The sequence below is a fragment of the Pteropus medius genome, unplaced genomic scaffold (assembly GCF_902729225.1).
Source record: "Pteropus medius unplaced genomic scaffold, Ma_sr-lr_union100, whole genome shotgun sequence".
NCBI lineage: Eukaryota > Metazoa > Chordata > Mammalia > Chiroptera > Pteropodidae > Pteropus > Pteropus medius.
In genome coordinates, this window is record NW_024342471.1 from 5988553 (window position 1) to 6007283 (window position 18731).

Genomic DNA, 18731 nt, shown 5'->3' on the forward strand with positions numbered 1-18731 from the left:
GAGGTTAGAATCAGGGGCATCCGTGGTTTTTAGTGTGTCCTCACTGCATATCAGCTCTTCTTCTTCACTGCCAGCCCTGCTGACCAAAGTGACCCCAGGCCCAGGCCCATCACTAAATGCTTCTCTATTAACTCAGACAAGCAAGAGCCTTGAAGAGAGAACAAACTTTCACAGACCTCTATGCCAGCTCCCTCACTGAACCCACTACCCCCTGACATGTTTTTATTCTCCCATCTCCTCCGATAATTGAATAGAGTCTAATTCTTATAATAATTTTTTTATTCCATAATACTGATCATGGTTCTGTTGCTGCCCTGACTGAGTCTTAACTAATATGTTTGAAAAAGTGAGCCTCCTTAACGGAAATGAACACAGTACTGGTGGATTTCTAGGCAGCATTGAGTCCCTTCCTAACCAGGTCTCCTCTTCAACCGAAAGGCTTAGAAAGAGTTATTCTGTTTTCCTCCCTGACTGCTTGAGAGTCAGCCGCCATCATGAACAGCACAGTAATTGTCCAGACGAGGAAGTTCATGACCAATAGACTACTTCAGTGGAAACCATTGATCCTCAGTGGCCTTCACCCTGGGAAGGCAACAGTACCTAAGACAGAAATTCAGGAAAAACTAGCCAAGATGTACAAGACTATACCAGATGTCATCTTTGTATTTAGATTCAGAACCCATTCTGGTGGTGGCCAGACAGCTGGCTTTGGCCTGATTTATGATTCCTTGGCTTATGTGAAGAAAAATGAACCTAAACAGAGACTTGCAAGACAAAGCCTGTATGAGAAGAAAAAGACCTTAAAAAAAAAAAAAAAAAAAAAAGCTGAAAGAAACACAACAACAGGATAAAAATGTCGGAGACCGCAAAGACCAATGTCGGTCCTGGCAAAAAGTGAGGTGAATATTGGACAACAGAAGGAGTAAATGTGGTGATTGCACAGATTTTTCACGAGAGCATTAATAAACTAAGAACTTAAAAAAAAGTAGTTGACACTTAACTGACCTCACTCTTTCACTGACCTTTCAGTCTTCAACCTCCTCAATGTGCTTACTGCTCCTACAGAAACAGTTCTCAATGTTATTTTGTCTTGTAAATGCTACATATGCTTTTGTACCCTTGACCTCTGATTCAAGTAGGGTCCAGCCAGGAAGTGGAAAGAAACCACATAGGATATTGAATATAAGGAACTGGCTACACTGTTGTTGGAAGGCTGAAAGAACAAAAGGAAGACCCGGTGGAAACATATTTGTAACTACAGGATTGCGGCTACCACCTCAGGCCATGGGAATTAAAGGGGAGAGAATGGGTTTTCAAAACCTAAGAGTTCAGAGGACAAACCCCCAATAGCTGGTTCTTGGATCTCTGAGAGGGTTCTCAGCCTGGTGCCCAGAAGGCAGGACCCTGTGGGCAAGATCCAGTGCATGGTTAGTACTCAAATGGCAAGGGCTCTGGCTCCTGGTATTTCTGAGAGGGCACAGCCAGGCTGGTGCACGGAGTTTCATCTCTTATTACCATTTTCCTCCCAGTTTTAGCTCCAGTTACACTATATTTCTCATTTTCAACACCAACATAAGCCTTTGTACAGACTTTCCTCTGCTTGGAACACCATTTCAGTTCATCTGTCTAGTGCTTTGGTGTTTATTCTTCGAAACACTTCCAGGACACATCTGTGAGGTCTCCCCCCACCTTCTGGATTCCTAATGCATGACGCCCCCTTGTGGTCCCTTCAGGAGGTTTAGAGCTGGGCGGAAGGATATGTGCTGGTCGGCGTTGGGCCTTGTTGCCTGACCTCTCCCTGATGACCTAATTAACTAGAGGAGGCTGCCAGCTGAGTGCGTGTAGCTGCAGACCACGGGCGGGGGCCGGACCAGTGGGCAGCCGCAATCTCATGTGGGAGACATCTGTTCCTGTCGCGAGCCAAAGAGGCCGGAACTCTTTCCCAATAGCTTTTCCATCACAGCTTCTCCTTGGGCCACTTCCAGTCATGAAGCTCCTTTTGCTGACTTTGGCTGTACTGCTGCTCTTGTCCCAGCTCACTCCAGGTAACTTGTACACCTCTTCAGGGGAGGAACAGGGTGTGGGTACTGAGGCCTGGGCACAGAATCCCAAGGGCAGGGAAGACAGGCTGCCAGGCCTCTCAGGTCACCTTTGGGAGCCATGTGGAGGAGGTGCCCTCACCGGCAGCAGGTGACAGATCTCAGGTACCAGCTATGACATCCAGAGCTTCTGGCCAGCCACCCATCCCTCCTCTCCCAGAGAGCATGCACAGCTGGCCTAGCGTGTGAGAAAGAATGAAAGGGGTGGGCAGAAGAAGCAAGAAGAGAAGACAAAAGCGGCCCTTTCGCAAAATACTTCCCGGAATGATCTAGACTGTGTAAAGATCACAAGCATCTTAATGGGAGACAAAAGCTCATATTTACTATTGCTACCTCTGTGCCAGACTCTGTGTTGGAAGCCAGGACCCCAGAGTTACATGACAAGGCCCTGGGTGAAATGATAAATAGCATTTGCAACCTCGAGTGACACGAGCTGTGCTCGAGAGGAGCCGGGACATTGGAGTGCACATGGCAGGAGAGTCCTCCTAGTGGGATACCCCGAGTTCTGAAAAATGTGTAGAAATTAGAAGGGGAAGAAAAAGAGGTGGAAGTAGGAAGGGTGCCCTGGGCAGAAATCAGCTTATGCAAAGGTCCAGATATGGAAGAGAGCATGGTGACTCCAGGGAACTGGCACCAGATGGAGGACTGGTTTAGAGGCATGGCAAGGGGTAAAGCTGAGGAAGCAGTCAAGGGCCAGGTCTTGATGGGCCTTGTATGCAGGTGAGGGAACCACAGGAAGGCTTAAGCAGAGAAGCATCATGGTCAGACTTTTCTGCTCCACCAATTCCAGCACAAGCTCTCTGGCCCCTGCTGCTCAACGCCGGAAGCTCCTGCCCACACCAAGGTTTTGTCTAACCTTTCCACAGGGTCAGAGTTTGTGAATTTCTTCAAGCAAGCTGACCTCAGCCCTCCTATTTGCCTCTGGCAAATGCCTAGAACACCACCCACCTGGGGTAGAGAGGAAAACCCCAGAACCTAGGTTGGAAACTGCCCTACCATTTTCTATCACTGTGACCCCGAACAAGCAGCTTGGCTACCCACAGTTTCAGTTTCCTCATTTCTCAAACTGCTACAATTGTGTGTGTGTAGTAATATCGTGTTGTGGGAATAACAATGAACACACTAAAATTTTGGTGTGCAAAAATATATAGTTTCTTTATTTTCCATAACTCATCTGAACTTCCATCCTGCTGGTGGGACAGTTGGGGGCGGGGCCGGGGAGGACACTTAGTGCTGTGCCTAAACTCAGCAGTTAAATATTCACCCTTTCTGCTTTAAAGTGTTTCCAAGTTAAGTCAGTCTCTTCTGAATAAATTTCCATTTTCCCCCCTGTCCTTCCCACAATAGTATCTGGGTTTAGGAGAAAGTAACTTGATATGTCATGATTTCATTAATCTGTTCATTCAGTAAATACGGTTGAATAAATCTGATGTCCAGGCACTGTGATAGGTACAAGAAATAGAGCCGTGAACAAATCAGAATAAAACAAGCAAAATCTCTGTCTCTTTAGAGCTTATATTCTATTGAGGCAGGCAGAAAAAAAATTTTTTAATGAGTGAAACCTATGGAATGTCATGTGATGAGTATAATGAACAGAATAGGCAGAAAAAGGAGATAACACATTCCAGGGGTAGAATGGGAGTTGCTATTTTAAAGGTGCACCCAAGGAATGGCTCACTGTGGCCTGAAGGAGGATAAGGGGTGAGCCAGGTGGATTTATGGGGAAGAACATTAAAGCTGGGGGGAATATCAAGTACAGAGGCCCTGGGGCAGAAGCATAAGCAATTAGGGTAGGGACCCGTGCTAGACCTTCACTGATTTCTGTATGTGGTCATTGAGCATCCTGCTGGCACTTTCTACTAGATCCCATGGCTGATGAAATTCTACTCCTGTAGAGAGTCCCACTGCCTCAAGCCCTTCGTCTCAGCCAAATCTTCCGTCTGGTCCCTGGGGTTTAGTCTATTCACACACCCTCCCATTGCCTTCTGCATAGGGGTATACTCTTGGCAGATCCCTCAGGTTTTTAGCTCTTCACTGGTTTTACTATCTCCACAAGAGACACAAGAGAACTTGGAACTCTTCTAGATCTATGTTATGCTGTAGGAGGGCAGAGGGAGATACTCACCCACTTCCCTCAGCCACATCTAATCCACCTCCAGATGGCACCATGATGTGCTGTGTCCAGTCTGTTAGCACTTTCCCTGGGCTACGCTCTAAGACGCAAGGGGTCAATCCCTCCTGCCCTGGAAGTTTTTCCAGACCAATTTGTAGCAAAAGACCCTTTTGTCCCCGCTTTTCCCACATTAGTTATCTCTATGTCCTAGGGGTTCAGGTCGAGGAGCAGGCCACTAGTGGGAAAGGATTGGAAGGCCTTGGTCCCTAGCTTGCCAGTGGGCCCATCATCAGCCTGGCTGGCAGAGGTGAGATGTAGGTTCTAGTAGAGCTCTCAGGCCTGTTGCTGCTATTCCTACAAGAAGTGGAGTCAAGCGCCCACTTGCCCCAAGGGAGAGCATTTCTCCTCTGCTTTCTATGGGGTGTGATGGTGTTTACAGAAATCGAATGGAACTTTTCTCTAGCTGGACCCTCAGCTTTTCCTCCTGTGACTTATAGTGAGGTAGTATTATCTGAATCCACCAGTTCTACCAAATAATATATAAAGGAACTCTTTGAAATTGGAAATCCTGACTGTTCTTGATAAATTTTGGCTCTTAAAATTGTCTTGCTGTGAACTAAAACTACTCATCTCATTTAAGCTGAGCAATGACTTTCTGATTCTAACTGTTGTTTACCATTCTTCTAAAGCCCAGAAACTGCATGATTCCGGTTTTTGGCAACCAAAGGGTCTCATGATTAAAGGGGAATGAAATATATATTACCTTAGTATTTTCAAAATACTAAACAGTTAATTTGTAAATGTTCAGGACATATATGTAAAGCCTAAGAACCCAGCAGATATTAGGTTTAGGTGGGATATGTCACCTACTTTTCTGGTATACCTCCTCATAGCACCCAGAGTTCTTCCTTTATATCTTTCATGACAACTCTAGTCAGTCAAATATCTGGATGGCTATTTCTTTAGTGGCTATCTCTCCCAGCACTGGACCAGAAGTGCTCTGAAGGCAGGTGTCTATCTTTAACTTGTTTGTAGTTGTATCCCCCATGTATAGGCTTCTCAGTCTATTCACGTGCTTCCCAAAGGTAGACAGACATCTAGAAGGGAAATTGCTAGATAAAGACTGTGCACAATTTTAAAATGTATAAGTTATTGCTAAATAGCCTCCAAAGAGGCCAAAACAAAGTGTATGAGACCAACTTTTCTCTCTCACCAATAGTTCATCTTAACACTCTTGAATTAAAAATCGAGATTTTGTTGGTAAATGGTGATGTTTTCCTTTTTTTTTTTGTAAAATAAAACGCGGAATTACAGATTCTGAAAACCACATAAAACAAATGTGCACTTTAAGGAATTCTTATAAAACACACACCCTTATAACCACCACCGAGGTCAATAAACACAACATTGACAGTCACCCCAAAACCCTTCCACCTACCCCCCCATCACAACTGTCTCTTTCCTTTGAATTAAGTACTATACTCACATTTATAGCAATGTATTATTTGTATTTCTTCATATCTTCATTGCTAAGACACCCACATCCCTAGACACCCAATTTTCGTCATGCCTAGTTTTAAAATTTGATATCACTAGATATTCTTTTTTTTTAATTTACTGGTTACATCTTTATCCCTTTCTTGTCTTTATAATTGATTGTTGAAGTTGGTTCATTTGACCTAGTTTCCCACAGTAAACATTTTTTTATTACATAAATTATTTTATTAATTTGTAAATAATTCTATGAGGTAACTACCATTATTATCTCCCAATTTATGTATGAAGATTGAACCATAGCAGAGTTGACCAATTAAATTGCTAAATTAATGAGCAATGGGTAATAAGTAATCCCTCCTGTGTGCATTATAATATGTGCTTGAAAACAAGATGTCTCACCTCAAGAATGGGTTGAGGTGAGGGTGAGTGATGTCTGGGAAGGAGTCTGAGGGAATAGAGGAGAGGGTTAGTTACCATATCTAAAAATAGGTCAAGAGGCCAATCTGGAGGTGGCCTGGCTTCAGATGCCTCTCAAATTCAATCACGTGCTAATATGAGTTTACCAATATTCAGGGTGAATGACCAAGTTTTCACTAAACTTCCTAATTCAAAATTTTTCTGACAGCAAAGAATAAATGATTGTTTACCTGCTTAATAATCTTTTTGTTTGTAAGGGCTGACTTCTTGAAAAGCCATGCAGGACTTCTTCTTGGGTTCCTCCTCTTCCACCATTTCCTTAATGACTTGATTGATCACCAAGATATTTTATTGCCACTCAGGACATGAGACAAATGTAGACAGAACAGTTCAGTCCAAAGGAACAGATTTTGCTGATTGCATACTCAAGGTGAATTTCAACGTGTTCCACTGACCTCTGTATTTCCTACAAATTGGTACCTGGATCCAGAAGTTTGATCGGACTCAAAACTTTTTTGCAAAACTTTTGGTGTTGATAATGTTCTTTCATTGGGAGGCACATAATATGTTTGTCGCCTCTGTTTTAGTGACAGTTATAGTCATTGATGCTCAAAGCCTGGATGCATTAATTCTTTGGGCATTGCAAAATGGTAATATTTTATTATGTGATTTTCACTAGTTAGCTGGAATACTAATATAATAAAGACACTTCTGATTATCTACCATTTGTTTACTCAGCAGTACAGTTTATATGGGAAAGAGAATAGATGCTTGATTTTTCTTTTTATATAAATCTGCAAGATAATGATTTCTTTTCCTATCATCCTCCAAATGTGAAAAAATTGTTTTTAATATCATCATAAGCTCATGGATTTAAATATATTTGATGAACGTTCATTCACTGCAGTCTTTACTCTTACTGAAACTCACCTTGTCTTATCCTTGACTCGTGGGAGCTTTTTTAATATGGCGCCTGAGCCTTATTTGACATCTCTGCTAGTCCTTGATAGTTTCCCTGTGATAAAGTCCATCTTATAAACATCACAATGGACACACCGGCAGTCAGACAGTGTTAGATATATTAACATGCGTCAGCAAAGGAAAATACACACCAGAGGAACCATGGGTCATTGGTGACTATAGGATTAAGAAGAAGGGCAGAATTTAAGTAAAAATGTAAATGAAGCAGTGTTTGATAGACTTCAAGGCAAGGGAGGACCACAGGTCGGTATGTAAAAGGGTTAACATCTGGCCTAGGCTGAAAAGCGGGTTCAGAGTCCCATTTCCAGGGAAAGTACAAAACTAAGAGAGATGTAGCATTTTGTATCCCTAAATCTTTTCTCTGACCCTCTGTCCTTGGCTCTGAAATCAAGGCTGCTTGTCTTCATTGAATGACGCCCTTTCTCAGGGAACAATGTAATGTTCCAAACTTGCTGGTATCATTTCAAATACAAAGTTTCTAACAGGTTGTGATTTGAGGAAACCAGGCTTCTTAGCACTTTGTCGTTTTCTTAAGTAACAAAAGCAGTTTCACTGGTTCACAACTGGTTATCTGGCGTGACTACCTGTTCTAGGCTCATCTTATACAATTCTTGCTCAGATCTTGAATTAGCCATTTCTTCAAGAAGCTCTGATTATTTTTTAGTAGGAAATGGTATTTCAGAGCTATGATCTAGTGGTAGAGGTATTCAGTGCTACTAAATTGATCTTTCTTTCTTCATCTTTTCAGTAGACAGCTAGACGGTAAAGTCAACGCATTTAAATGTATATAGAAGACCTCATGAATTAATATTGATTCTTTCTATTCAAAGTGAGGACTACAGGATTTATACTTAAAATATTCCATATTATTTCTGTATTTTCCTTCTGCACCAACATTCTCAGATACACTGCAACTCTTTTGGCATTTTCAAGTCATCTGTTATTTAAAGAACATTTTCTAGAATTATAGTTTGAGTATTTTTTTTCTGATAGCTTGCTTTGGTTTTCTTTCTCAAGGTCTCATCTTGTCTCTACGTTAAATCTCCTTTGCCTCTCTTAATATGTGTCACTTGCTATTGAATTTTTCTTATCGTTTCTTTTTTGATCAATTTTACTGAGTTACAACTTTCATAAAATAAATAAAATAAAATTTCCACATTTTAGGCACACAATATGAACTTCAAAAACTGTGTACATTCATATAATGACCACCACGATCATAGTATAATACATTTCCATTACCCCAAATAGATCTCTTCCACCCCTTTTCAGTCAGTCACCTCTGCTGCCTCCCAGCCACGAGCAACCACTAATCTACATTCTGTCACTTTCGTTGGCCTTTTCTAGGATTAGAAAAGACAAACGACAATCATTTTTAGCCACAGGAAATGCTATTGCCTTCTGGCAAGGAAAAGCATCTAGCCAATCATAGAAAAGGCAAGCAATAATAAATACATATTCAAATCCTTGAGGTGTAGGGAGTTGTATAGGATCCCCGAGATGGTGGTTCCTTTTCGTGTCCCACCCTCGCTATTTTTCCAGGGTTATGAAACTGGCTTGTACATATACTGAAACTATCCTCGTGATTCAATTAAAACTTCTCCACCGATATTGTCTTAGAATAGTTTTTAAGTTTTCTTTACTGAGAAAAGAAGAAAAAACTGTGACGTTTTCTTCATCAAGCTCCATTTCAGAGAGTCCAGAAACACCAGGTGTCTCTATAATACATCTAATTGAAGTGAACATCTAAATTTCTCTCAATATATTTTTTCAGAATCTGGTGCTTATGACTGCAGTTAGCTCAGGTTCCAAAGAAGTTTTAAAAGATTTTTTTTTTTAAAGTAAACTTCTGGCTCTCATACCTATGTAAAAATGAACATGTGTTAAAGATTTCATTTAACTCGTAATGAGAGAACAAAGCAGATATTATAACTGGGTCAAAGCACAAATATATATATGGAGTAAAGGAATGTCAAAATGAATTTACAAATAGATAAAAATATTTTGCAGGAGAAGGGAGGATATCTGTTGAATCTCTATGGAACAAAACATATTTGCATAGATACAGAAAATAATGATTTTTAAATTACTACCATTTATCAACAATTCATAGAGTTGTAAAATAACACTCACATAATCAAAATTAGTTAATTCTGAAGGTTGTGATTTATCTAGATCAGGGACTCTTGACACTTTTGGCAATTATTGACATTCTGGGCTCGATAATTCTTTGTTGTGGCTGTCCTGAGCATTGTAGGATATTTAGCAGAATCCTTAGCCTCCACTCATTAATTGCCAGTAGCACCCCTCACCAGCTGTGACAACTAAAAATATCTCCAGACATTTCATTGCCAAACATCCCCTTCGAGCAAAATCACTCCAGTTGAGAAGCTCTGCTCCAGACAATGCAAGTTTTCCACTGAAGCACAAAATTTCCCCCATATTGGACAAAAAGATCATCTCGAAACAATTTATTCCTGATCATAAAATAAACCTAGCCTAAACCATCAGCAGAAAGAAGGAAATAAGAGTAAATGACAAATTAATGAAATTGAGAATAGTCATGGCACCAAACCGTCTGAACAAAATAGTTTAACTGACTCAGTTACAGACTTTATTCAGCTCATGGACATTAGAGAGACCATGAAAACCAGAGTCGGAGCAGTCTTGGAGTTTCTATAGAAGAAAGAGAAGAGGGAGGTACATGTTTTTTTTTTGCCTCAAGTAGCAGATTTCATCTTTAACTGCTAAAAACTTGTGGATGGAATAGTTGGGAACTGTTCCAGATCTTTAAGCTTCTTTATTGACAGCACTGGTGCAATCGCATCCCCAAAACTGTCAGGACTGTTCTTTTAAGAGCTATTTTTGCCAGCTTTGTAGTTTGTCAGTTAGTCAAGATTCTGGGACAGGAAATGTATCAAAAATAATATGGATGGGTTGTTGCCTGGGGCTGGGAGAAAGCGAGAATGAGAAATTATTGTTTAATGGGTATAGAGTTTCAGTTTTATAAGATGAAAAAGAGTTCTGGGGATGGATGGTGGTTGGTGGATGAAATAAAAATAAAATTATGAAGAGAGCGGCGGAATGTTAGCAAAAATCACCAAATTTTTTTTTTAAAAAGCAAGATATGAATGGACCTTAAAAACATTATGCTAAGTGAAAGAAGCCAGACACAAAAGACCACATATTTTATTATATGATTCCATTTGGCATAAAATATACAAAGTGTACAAATCTCATAGAGAGAATGGCAAATGGGTGGTTGCCTAGGGCTGGGGGTAGGGCAACATGAGAATACTTAATGGGTGCAGAGTTTCTGTTTGAGATGATTTTAAGTTCTGAAACTAGTTGGTGATGATGGTCATACAACATTGTGAATGTACTTAATGCTCCTGAACTGTACACTTTAAAATGCTTAAACTGGTGAATTTTATATTATTTGTATTTTACCACAGTTTTTTAAAAGGGAGATGGGGGGGGTGGAGAAAGGAGATCAGGGTTAAAGGCAAGGGAAACTAAGGACCCTCTGTGACATCCGTTTTAATCCTTTTACAGACCTTCCAAATCCAGCCCCTACCTCTTCTTAAGACTGACGTCGTCTCCTTTCTTCTTTCTCTTTTGTGTCAGGTGACAGCCGAAAATGCTGGAATCTTCATGGCAAATGCCGTCACAGATGTTTCAAAAAGGAAAAGGTCTATGTTTTATGCACAAATAATAAGCTATGCTGTGTGATGCCCAAGAAAACTCAGCCAAAAGAAAGGCCATGGTTATTTTGAATTCTCTGAAGCCTAAAGCTATGAAAACAGATGAAGCTATTTTGAGTCCAACCCCAGTGGATTCCTGAGTTTGATCAATAAACACCTCTGGCTGATCCCTGTGTTAGTCTGTCAGTCTATCCCAACAGGTCTCTGGAGGTCCCCTTTCAGGTGGTTTGTGAAATCAAAACTATTTTCATAATAATAATAATAAAACACTATTTTCCTTTTTCAATCTCACTCTCTAACAAGAGTGCAGTGGAATTTTCTGGAATCTACATGATATATGATGATATCATTGCCCTCTAATGAATGGTGTGGCTATGTATCTTCATATTTCTAGAATCTTTTAAGGTAGAAGACTTAAAGTATAAATGTGTACACTTTCAGGTTCTCAGTAATTCTACTGTGCACTCACTCGATATCTTTAGTTATATTATTAATCTTATTATCATCTAATAAATTATTACTTTGAAATTCCAAAATTTTCCTCATATCTATTCGACAGACTACAAGAACTAAGAACATTTTGTTTTGGTTTGCAGAGGTATATCAACAACCAATATCAACTAGCTAACAGAAGGATATGTTCTCCCTGAGTGAAAATAATAATTATTCTAGTCTCTACAGTCCTTTTAAATACAATTTTTAGCACACAATAAAAATAATAAGTCATGCACAGAAGAAGCCACAGATTTAAGAAACTTAGTGTAATCAAATAGCTAACAGACAAAAATAAAATACTTCTTGATACCTGTGAATATTTAAAAAAAAAAAAAGTTCAAGAATTTTATGGAGAAAATTAGAAACTCTTAATGAAAGACAATATCGAAAAGCCTAAATTAACAGAGAGACATATCAGTTCATGAATTAGAAGACTCAATATTTTAAAGATATTAATTCTATCCTAATTGTTTCCTAGATTCAATGAAATTCCAATCAAAATCCTAACAAAATTTTTTCCATAACTTGATCAGGTGAACATATAAACAAATATCATGTTAGGGACATAGACATAGATGACAAAACTATCAATAAAGCACAAATTTAGGTTAATGGCTCACTCTAAGAACATAGAAAATGGAAGAAGTAATGCTGATATTCTATTTTCTTTATCTGGATGGTAGGTATAGAGATATGTTATTGTTTTTTATACTTTAATTTATTTTCAAATATATATTGCCCTCTTGATATATAATAAAAATTGAGCTCTAAAAAAGATAAAAGCTATAAACATTAAGTGCTTTAAGAATCGTAAGGCTAGAAAAGATGAAAAAGCTAAATCAGTCAAAAAGGCCTAGAAAAGAAAATATTTGAAAATTACATGTCCTATACAGGATTTTTTTTTCAGAATATGTAAAGAACTCTCAAAACTCAATAATAATAAAAAAAATCCAACAACAAAATGAGCAACACTGTTGAACCAACACCACCAAAAAAAAATACATGTGGCAAATAAACTCATGAAAATTTATAAATATTAGAGAAATGCAAATTAAAATCACAATAAAATACTACCAGATACATATTAGAATATCGAAATTGACGGTAACAATTGTTGATGGGGAACAAGTGTTGGCAATTGGAACTCTCATACACTGCTGGCGGGGATGTAAACTAGTATAACCACTTTGGAAACAACTGGGCTGTTTCTTAAAGAGTTTAACATACCATATGTTCTAACCATAAGTGCACTCTATGATGTTCACACTATAACAAAATCACCTAACCACACATTTCTCATCCTTAAGAGACATGTGACTATATTGTGAAGCTAAGAATTTTTTTAGCATGTCTTAGATCTACTTAACCACAATCCTTGGAAAACACATATTCATATGGTCATTTAGTTATATATATACAAGTATTTATTGATCATCTACTATTTGTCAGGCACCGTGTTAGTCTTTAGTAATAAAATGGTAAATAAAACAAATATGGGCTTTGCCATTGTGGAGTCCACAAACTGTGCAGGAAAAAGCATTAAACAAGAAATTAATTCATAATTACAGATGGTGGTAAAGGCTATGAAGAGTATAGTAATTTAGAATAAGGGTGGGGGAATTGCACCCCTATGAGCTATCAGGGTAACCCCCTCTGAGGAGATGGCATTTGACCTAGGATCTGTAGGATGAGAAGTCATGTTTGCAAAGACTTGAGAGGGAGTTTGAAGAATATTCCAGGGGAAACAGTATGTGCATAGGCCTTTGGGAGGAGGGTGGTTTGCTCCAGAGACCAAAAGAATGGCGTATAGCTAAAGCCCGGTATGCAAAGGAAGAGAGATACAAGACGAAATATGAAAAGCAAGCAGTGTGGTAGATCCCACAACACTTTGATGTTTGGATGTAAACATTGAATACTTTATGTATTAAAGTAGAGGACTGCCTCCCTTACCTTTAATCACCTCTATTTACTCAGCTTCTGTTTCCTTAAATTATGCCTCATTCCGCCCCTCCTCCCACCTCCACCCACCCCACTCTTCAACCTTGACTTTTACTAAAGCATCTTTTCAGCTTCAGCTTTAATTATAAACTATTTTATTCTCTGTATTTCCCAATTTAAATCCTCGTAACAGAGAATCTGATTGATCCAGTTCACCATTTTGTGCCACACATATCAAGTAGAGTTCGCTGGCCAGCCTATGAGATTAGTTTGGTTTGGGGAGGTGCCTACCTCTTGTCCAATCAACTGTGTCTGAGGCACAGGAGAAAGGGGCCTCCTGGTCTGCATATGACTGTCACTTCAGCCAAGCCTGTGAACAGGGATAAAAGAGTATAAATGGATAGGACATGCACAGTGTCCTGTGTACTCACATTTCTGTGTATCCTTGCAGTAAATTTCTATAGGAAGGAATATGTCTGCTTCTCTCCTCATGAAACACTGAGTCCTTATGCTTAGAGGAAAATGAACATCGATAAAACATTGGCCTTCTTGATGGAACAGGATAGCTCCTCTCTCTATCCTCTCTGAGATCCCTCTAATCTGTTGGTGAGAGCTTGACATTCACTGGGTACTATTGGACCCAATCCTCCCTTTTTATAATAAACATTTTGCAATGCCCCCTTTTTCTATCCTGAAATAAGATTTATAAATATTGTAACCTATCTAATCACATAATTTCAAGAAAAATCAAATTAAGAACTATAATGCAAATGAGAAAAGAAATTTTTATAATAATATGTATTTTGACATGTAAGTAGTACATTTAAAGACCTAAGAAATACTCAGATCTTATATCTATACACAGCATGAGTGTAACAGCCACAACTGTAGACTCAAACGGGTGTACTATGTGCAAACCTCAAATACTACACAAAGTGTTTGCTATTTGTGTCCTGACTTTCCCAAATGGTGAACAGCTTGGGCAAAGTCTTAACCAGAATAAGGTATAATCATCCCTTGATTTACACAATTTCGTTTCAGGAAAATTCAATGTGCGACAAATACTTGCAAGACAGCCTTAGATGCTGGGCTCAGAATTATAAATGGGTTCCTCACCTACATAAATGTCCAGCAGGACATTAGAATTTTGAGAGATGGGTCAATACTTCATTTCCCAGGACAGTCACACACAGTGCATGCCACTTAACATCCCTGGTCCCCAACCTACTAAATTCAAGTAAAGGCCCCATTAATTTTGACAATTAAAAAAAATGCCACCAACAATGTCCCAAAACAACCCCTAGAGGGCAGTATCTCCCCTTTGAGAATCATTGATCTAACCATTAGTAGAGTCCTATGGACCTGCTGATTCCGAGACATACGAAGCTGCATCATAAGCACAGATAACTTACCCAAATTCAACTACATATGCTCAGAAAAAAAAAAAAGAGAGAGAGAGAAATAAGTTTTTTGGGAATCTTTTCAACTTTTTCACTCCCTTTTTAAATCAACTTAGTTTTGTCTTTCTGAAACTTCATATAAATGGAGTCATTCAGTATGTACACCTTTGTACCTGGCTTCTTTTGCTTAACATAACGTTTCTGAAATTAATTCATGTTGTGTGTATCAGTAAACTTTTATTGTTGTTTATTGAGTATGCTTGTATCGGATGGGTGTAACTCAATTTACCCATTCACTTGTTGGACATTTGAGAGTTGTTACCAGTTATGGGATATTATAAATAAAGCTGCTATAACCATTGAGAAGTCTTTGTATATACATATTTCTATTTAACATCATAAGTAACTCTGCAACTGTTTTTCCAAAGTGCTTGTCCATGTTACATTTCCATCAGCAATGTATTAGCATTCCTGCTGCTCCCTATCCCCACCAAGGTCAGTCTTTTTTATTTTAATCATTCTACTGGGCATATAATGATATCCCACTGTGATTTTAATTTGCATTTACCTGAAGGCTAATGACTTTGAACATCATTTCATGGGCTTATTGGTAATTCATATACCTTCTTTTGTAAAATGTCTGTTTCAATATTTGCCCACTCTATTATTGGATTGTTTTTTTCTTACTGATTTATAGGAGTTCTTTAAACATTCTGGAAATGAGTTATTTGTTTTATTTATATATATATATGGAATATATATATGACATATATGGAAAATATATATGACATATATATATGGCAAATATGAGCAATAGCTGTCCAAAGAAGCCAAAAGATTCCCTCCTTGAGCCAGTGCCTGAGTGAGCGGAGGTGGGAATTGTCTTCGTTCCTGTGCAGCAAAAGCACCAGACAATGAAGGCATCAATCGGCATCGTGTGCTTGCACTGTGGAGAGACATTTCTTTTTTATAAAAATGGCTCCTAAATATACCCAATCAGTTCCTCTGGTTTGATGTGTTCCATTGATGGAAGAAAACTTGCTATATATGTCAGTTTCCATAAAGGCACCTTCCTGAGTGATTTTCAAGGGTAATTTGAGCCACATGTGATCGTTGCCTGGCTCTCAGACATAAATATAGCCCTGGTACAATAAGCAATTCCATTCTACTCCCTGTCATGGAAAACCCAGGTGGGGAAGGGGGTGGGGAGTCACCAAATCCTACCTTGAACCTCCTACAATATACATCATTGTAACTCCTTTGTTCTTTCCTTCTCCTATAAGCCCAAGGGATCCCCTGATCAGCAAAATGAAAAACTCTTCTAATCTCTACTCTACCGGAAGACTCTCGATGCATGTGAAAAATGCACATACATGTGTATATATATATGTCTATATATAGATATTATTATATCTATAATATATCTACATGAATATATATCTTTATATAGAGGGATATACAGGTATTTCTATATATAGATACCTATATTCATGTAGATATGTATACACACACATTAGTTTGTAAGTTTTAAAATATATATATATATATATATATATATATATATACACACACAGTCAAAATTTCAGTCAAAAATTCACGTATAACTTTTGACTCCCCCAAAATTAAACTGCTAATAGCCTGCTGTTGACTGGAAGTCTTACTGATAACATAAATAGCTGATTAACACATATTTTGTACATTATATGTATTATATACTGTATTCTTACAATAAAGTAAGCTAGAGAAAAAATATGAAGAAAATCATAAGGAAGAGAAAATACATTTACACTATTTTTTTAAATCCACATATTAGTGGACTTGCACAGTTCAAACCATGTTATTCAAGGGTCAACTGTATATATAGATATAGCTATAGATAATGATATAAATATAGATACAGACATAAGTACAGATATAGATATAGTCATCCTGACAAAATATGAACCAAAAGCTACCAAGAATTATGAAAGAGTGGTGAATATTTTTAAGCTTATTGATGTTTTATTTTCCCACAATGTGTTCTAAACATATTATTCAAGTAATAAAATTGGAAAATTTTTTTAAATTTCAAGAGGTATTTTAGTGCTGAAAATCTTACATTAAAAGAATATCTAAGTACATATGGAAAAGTTTATGATGTATCGATAAGTAAAAAAAGGACACAAAAAATATGTACCGGTTGATTCCATTTTATCTGTCACATTTTACATATTTTTTTTAATTTGTGTGTATTTATGTGTAGCAAAAATACTGATTTTTTTGCTTGTTTATTTGTGCTTCTCTGTTTTCTAAGTTTTCTCCAATGAAAATGTATTACTTTTACAATTAGAAAAAAATGTTATTTTAAAAATACAAATAAGGGTAATCTGGAAGACAAAATCAAGTGCCAGGGGATGAGGGTGGAGTTCCAGTACCACTACTTATTGGGTATATGACCTAGGGAATTCACCTAAGAACTTCAGCTGCCTTCTAAAAAAGGAGGGGATAATAATATCATATGACGATGAGGATTAAGTGAGATATGTGTAAAGCAGTTGATACTTACTAAAGGCTAACTGATATTATTATTATCATTAGCTCACCCATCCAATGACTCTTTGGAGAACGCCTGTGCTCTGAAATAGTATTTCTGAGCAACTCTGCAGAGCAAAAATACCTTCTCTAGCGTTCCTCATCCATGTAGGTCACCCTGCACACCTCCAGTGCCAGGGAGCTCCCTCCCTCCCAAAGCTTCCCCTGACCTACCAATATGTGACTATTGTTCTACCCCAGAAAAAGCCTTGACCTGAGGTTCAAAGATTTAAGTCCAAGTCCTGGCTCTGTGCCTCAAGGGCTGTGGGCCTTAGACAAGTCCCTCTCCTTCTCTGGGCTTGGGAGCCTTATCTGTAAAGTATCTCAGGGAACTTCCACGCTAGACTTGCCTTGCCAAAAATGCATAAGCTGAACCTAATCATAAGGAACCATCAGACAAACTCAAACTGAGGAACATTCCACAGAATCACTGGTCTGGACTCCTTAAAAACGTCAACATCACAAAAGGCTGAAGAACTGTTCCAGATTAAAAGAGATCAGAGACGTGACAACCAAATGTAATGCTTGATCCAGGGATTTTTCTTTTGCTGTGAAGGACTTCTTTGGAACAGCTGGTAAAATCTGAATAAGGTCCAAGATAGAATGTTGTCAATGTTAATGTCCTGATCTTTATAATTGTATTGTGGTTTTATAAGAAAATGTCTTTGTGTTCAGGGGAAAAAAAACATTGTAATATTTGGGTATAAAGGAGGTCATGTCTGAAATGTATATTACTATATGTACATATGTACATATAAGTTAGGCATTCCCCAACTTATCCCACATGCCTGCCTCTTTCTGGGCTCATATCAGGGAGAAGGTGGGCCAGCACTGAGGGTCTCTCCAGCTCCCTTTCTCCAAGCTCAAGTCTACGATGGAGGCTAGACAGCTAAATACTTTCTTTCCTAACCTTCTTTATATCAGGGGTAGCTATGTGACACAGTCTGGCCCATGAGAAGTAAACAGAAGTCCACTGAGTGGGGTTCCGGGGAAAGTTTTTGCTTTCCTGATAAAAGTGAGAAAGTATGAGAGAAGACAAGGTGAAAGTGGTAAAATGTCAATATTTGGAAAAACAGGGCGAAAGATCTATCGGAATTCTTTGTACTATTCTTATAGATTTCAGATTTTCTGGAAGTCTGAAATTATGTGGAGAAGAAGGTCAGTGATAGTGATAGTAACTGCAGCATTTTGTTTACTGTGCACTTACAAAGTGCCAGATGATCTCATCTGACCCCACAGCTACCCCATTAAGAGTTGTCATTATGCCCATTTTACTAAGAAGGATCCTGACGTCAGATATGGGAAGTGACTTGCCCCGACCACGTAGCCTATGGCTTGTACGTGGCAGAGCCGGAATATGAACTTGAGTCTGTCTGACTCTTCACTCTCAGAAATCTTCACCATCTTCACTGCAACAAGGTCACAAATTCCCGCACGCTACATCTGAGACTTTGCAAAGAAAACCTAACTTCTTCACTCTTTGTAAAACAACTGAGAGGGGAGGGGTCAGAGTGCA

General features: G+C 38.6%; 1 protein-coding gene across 1 annotated transcript; it reads left to right on the forward strand.

The window, feature by feature from the left end:
• The first annotated feature begins 1987 nt into the window (after positions 1–1987).
• DEFB123 (defensin beta 123) lies at positions 1988–10936 on the forward strand. Its single transcript, XM_039863679.1, has 2 exons — positions 1988–2045; positions 10735–10936. The coding sequence occupies exons 1-2, from the start codon at positions 1988–1990 to the stop codon at positions 10881–10883; spliced, it is 207 nt and encodes a 68-aa protein (XP_039719613.1). The 3' UTR covers positions 10884–10936.
• The last annotated feature ends 7795 nt before the right edge of the window (positions 10937–18731 follow it).

What these genes read in the sequence shown, in the direction of transcription:
- DEFB123 (XM_039863679.1), top strand. Translation starts at nt 1,988, where the DNA reads ATGAAGCTCCTTTTGCTGACTTTGGCTGTACTGCTGCTCTTGTCCCAG. An exon ending in CTTGTCCCAGCTCACTCCAG is followed by an intron (nt 2,046 to 10,734) that starts GTAACTTGTACA and finishes CTTTTGTGTCAG; the next exon opens with GTGACAGCCGAAAATGCTGG.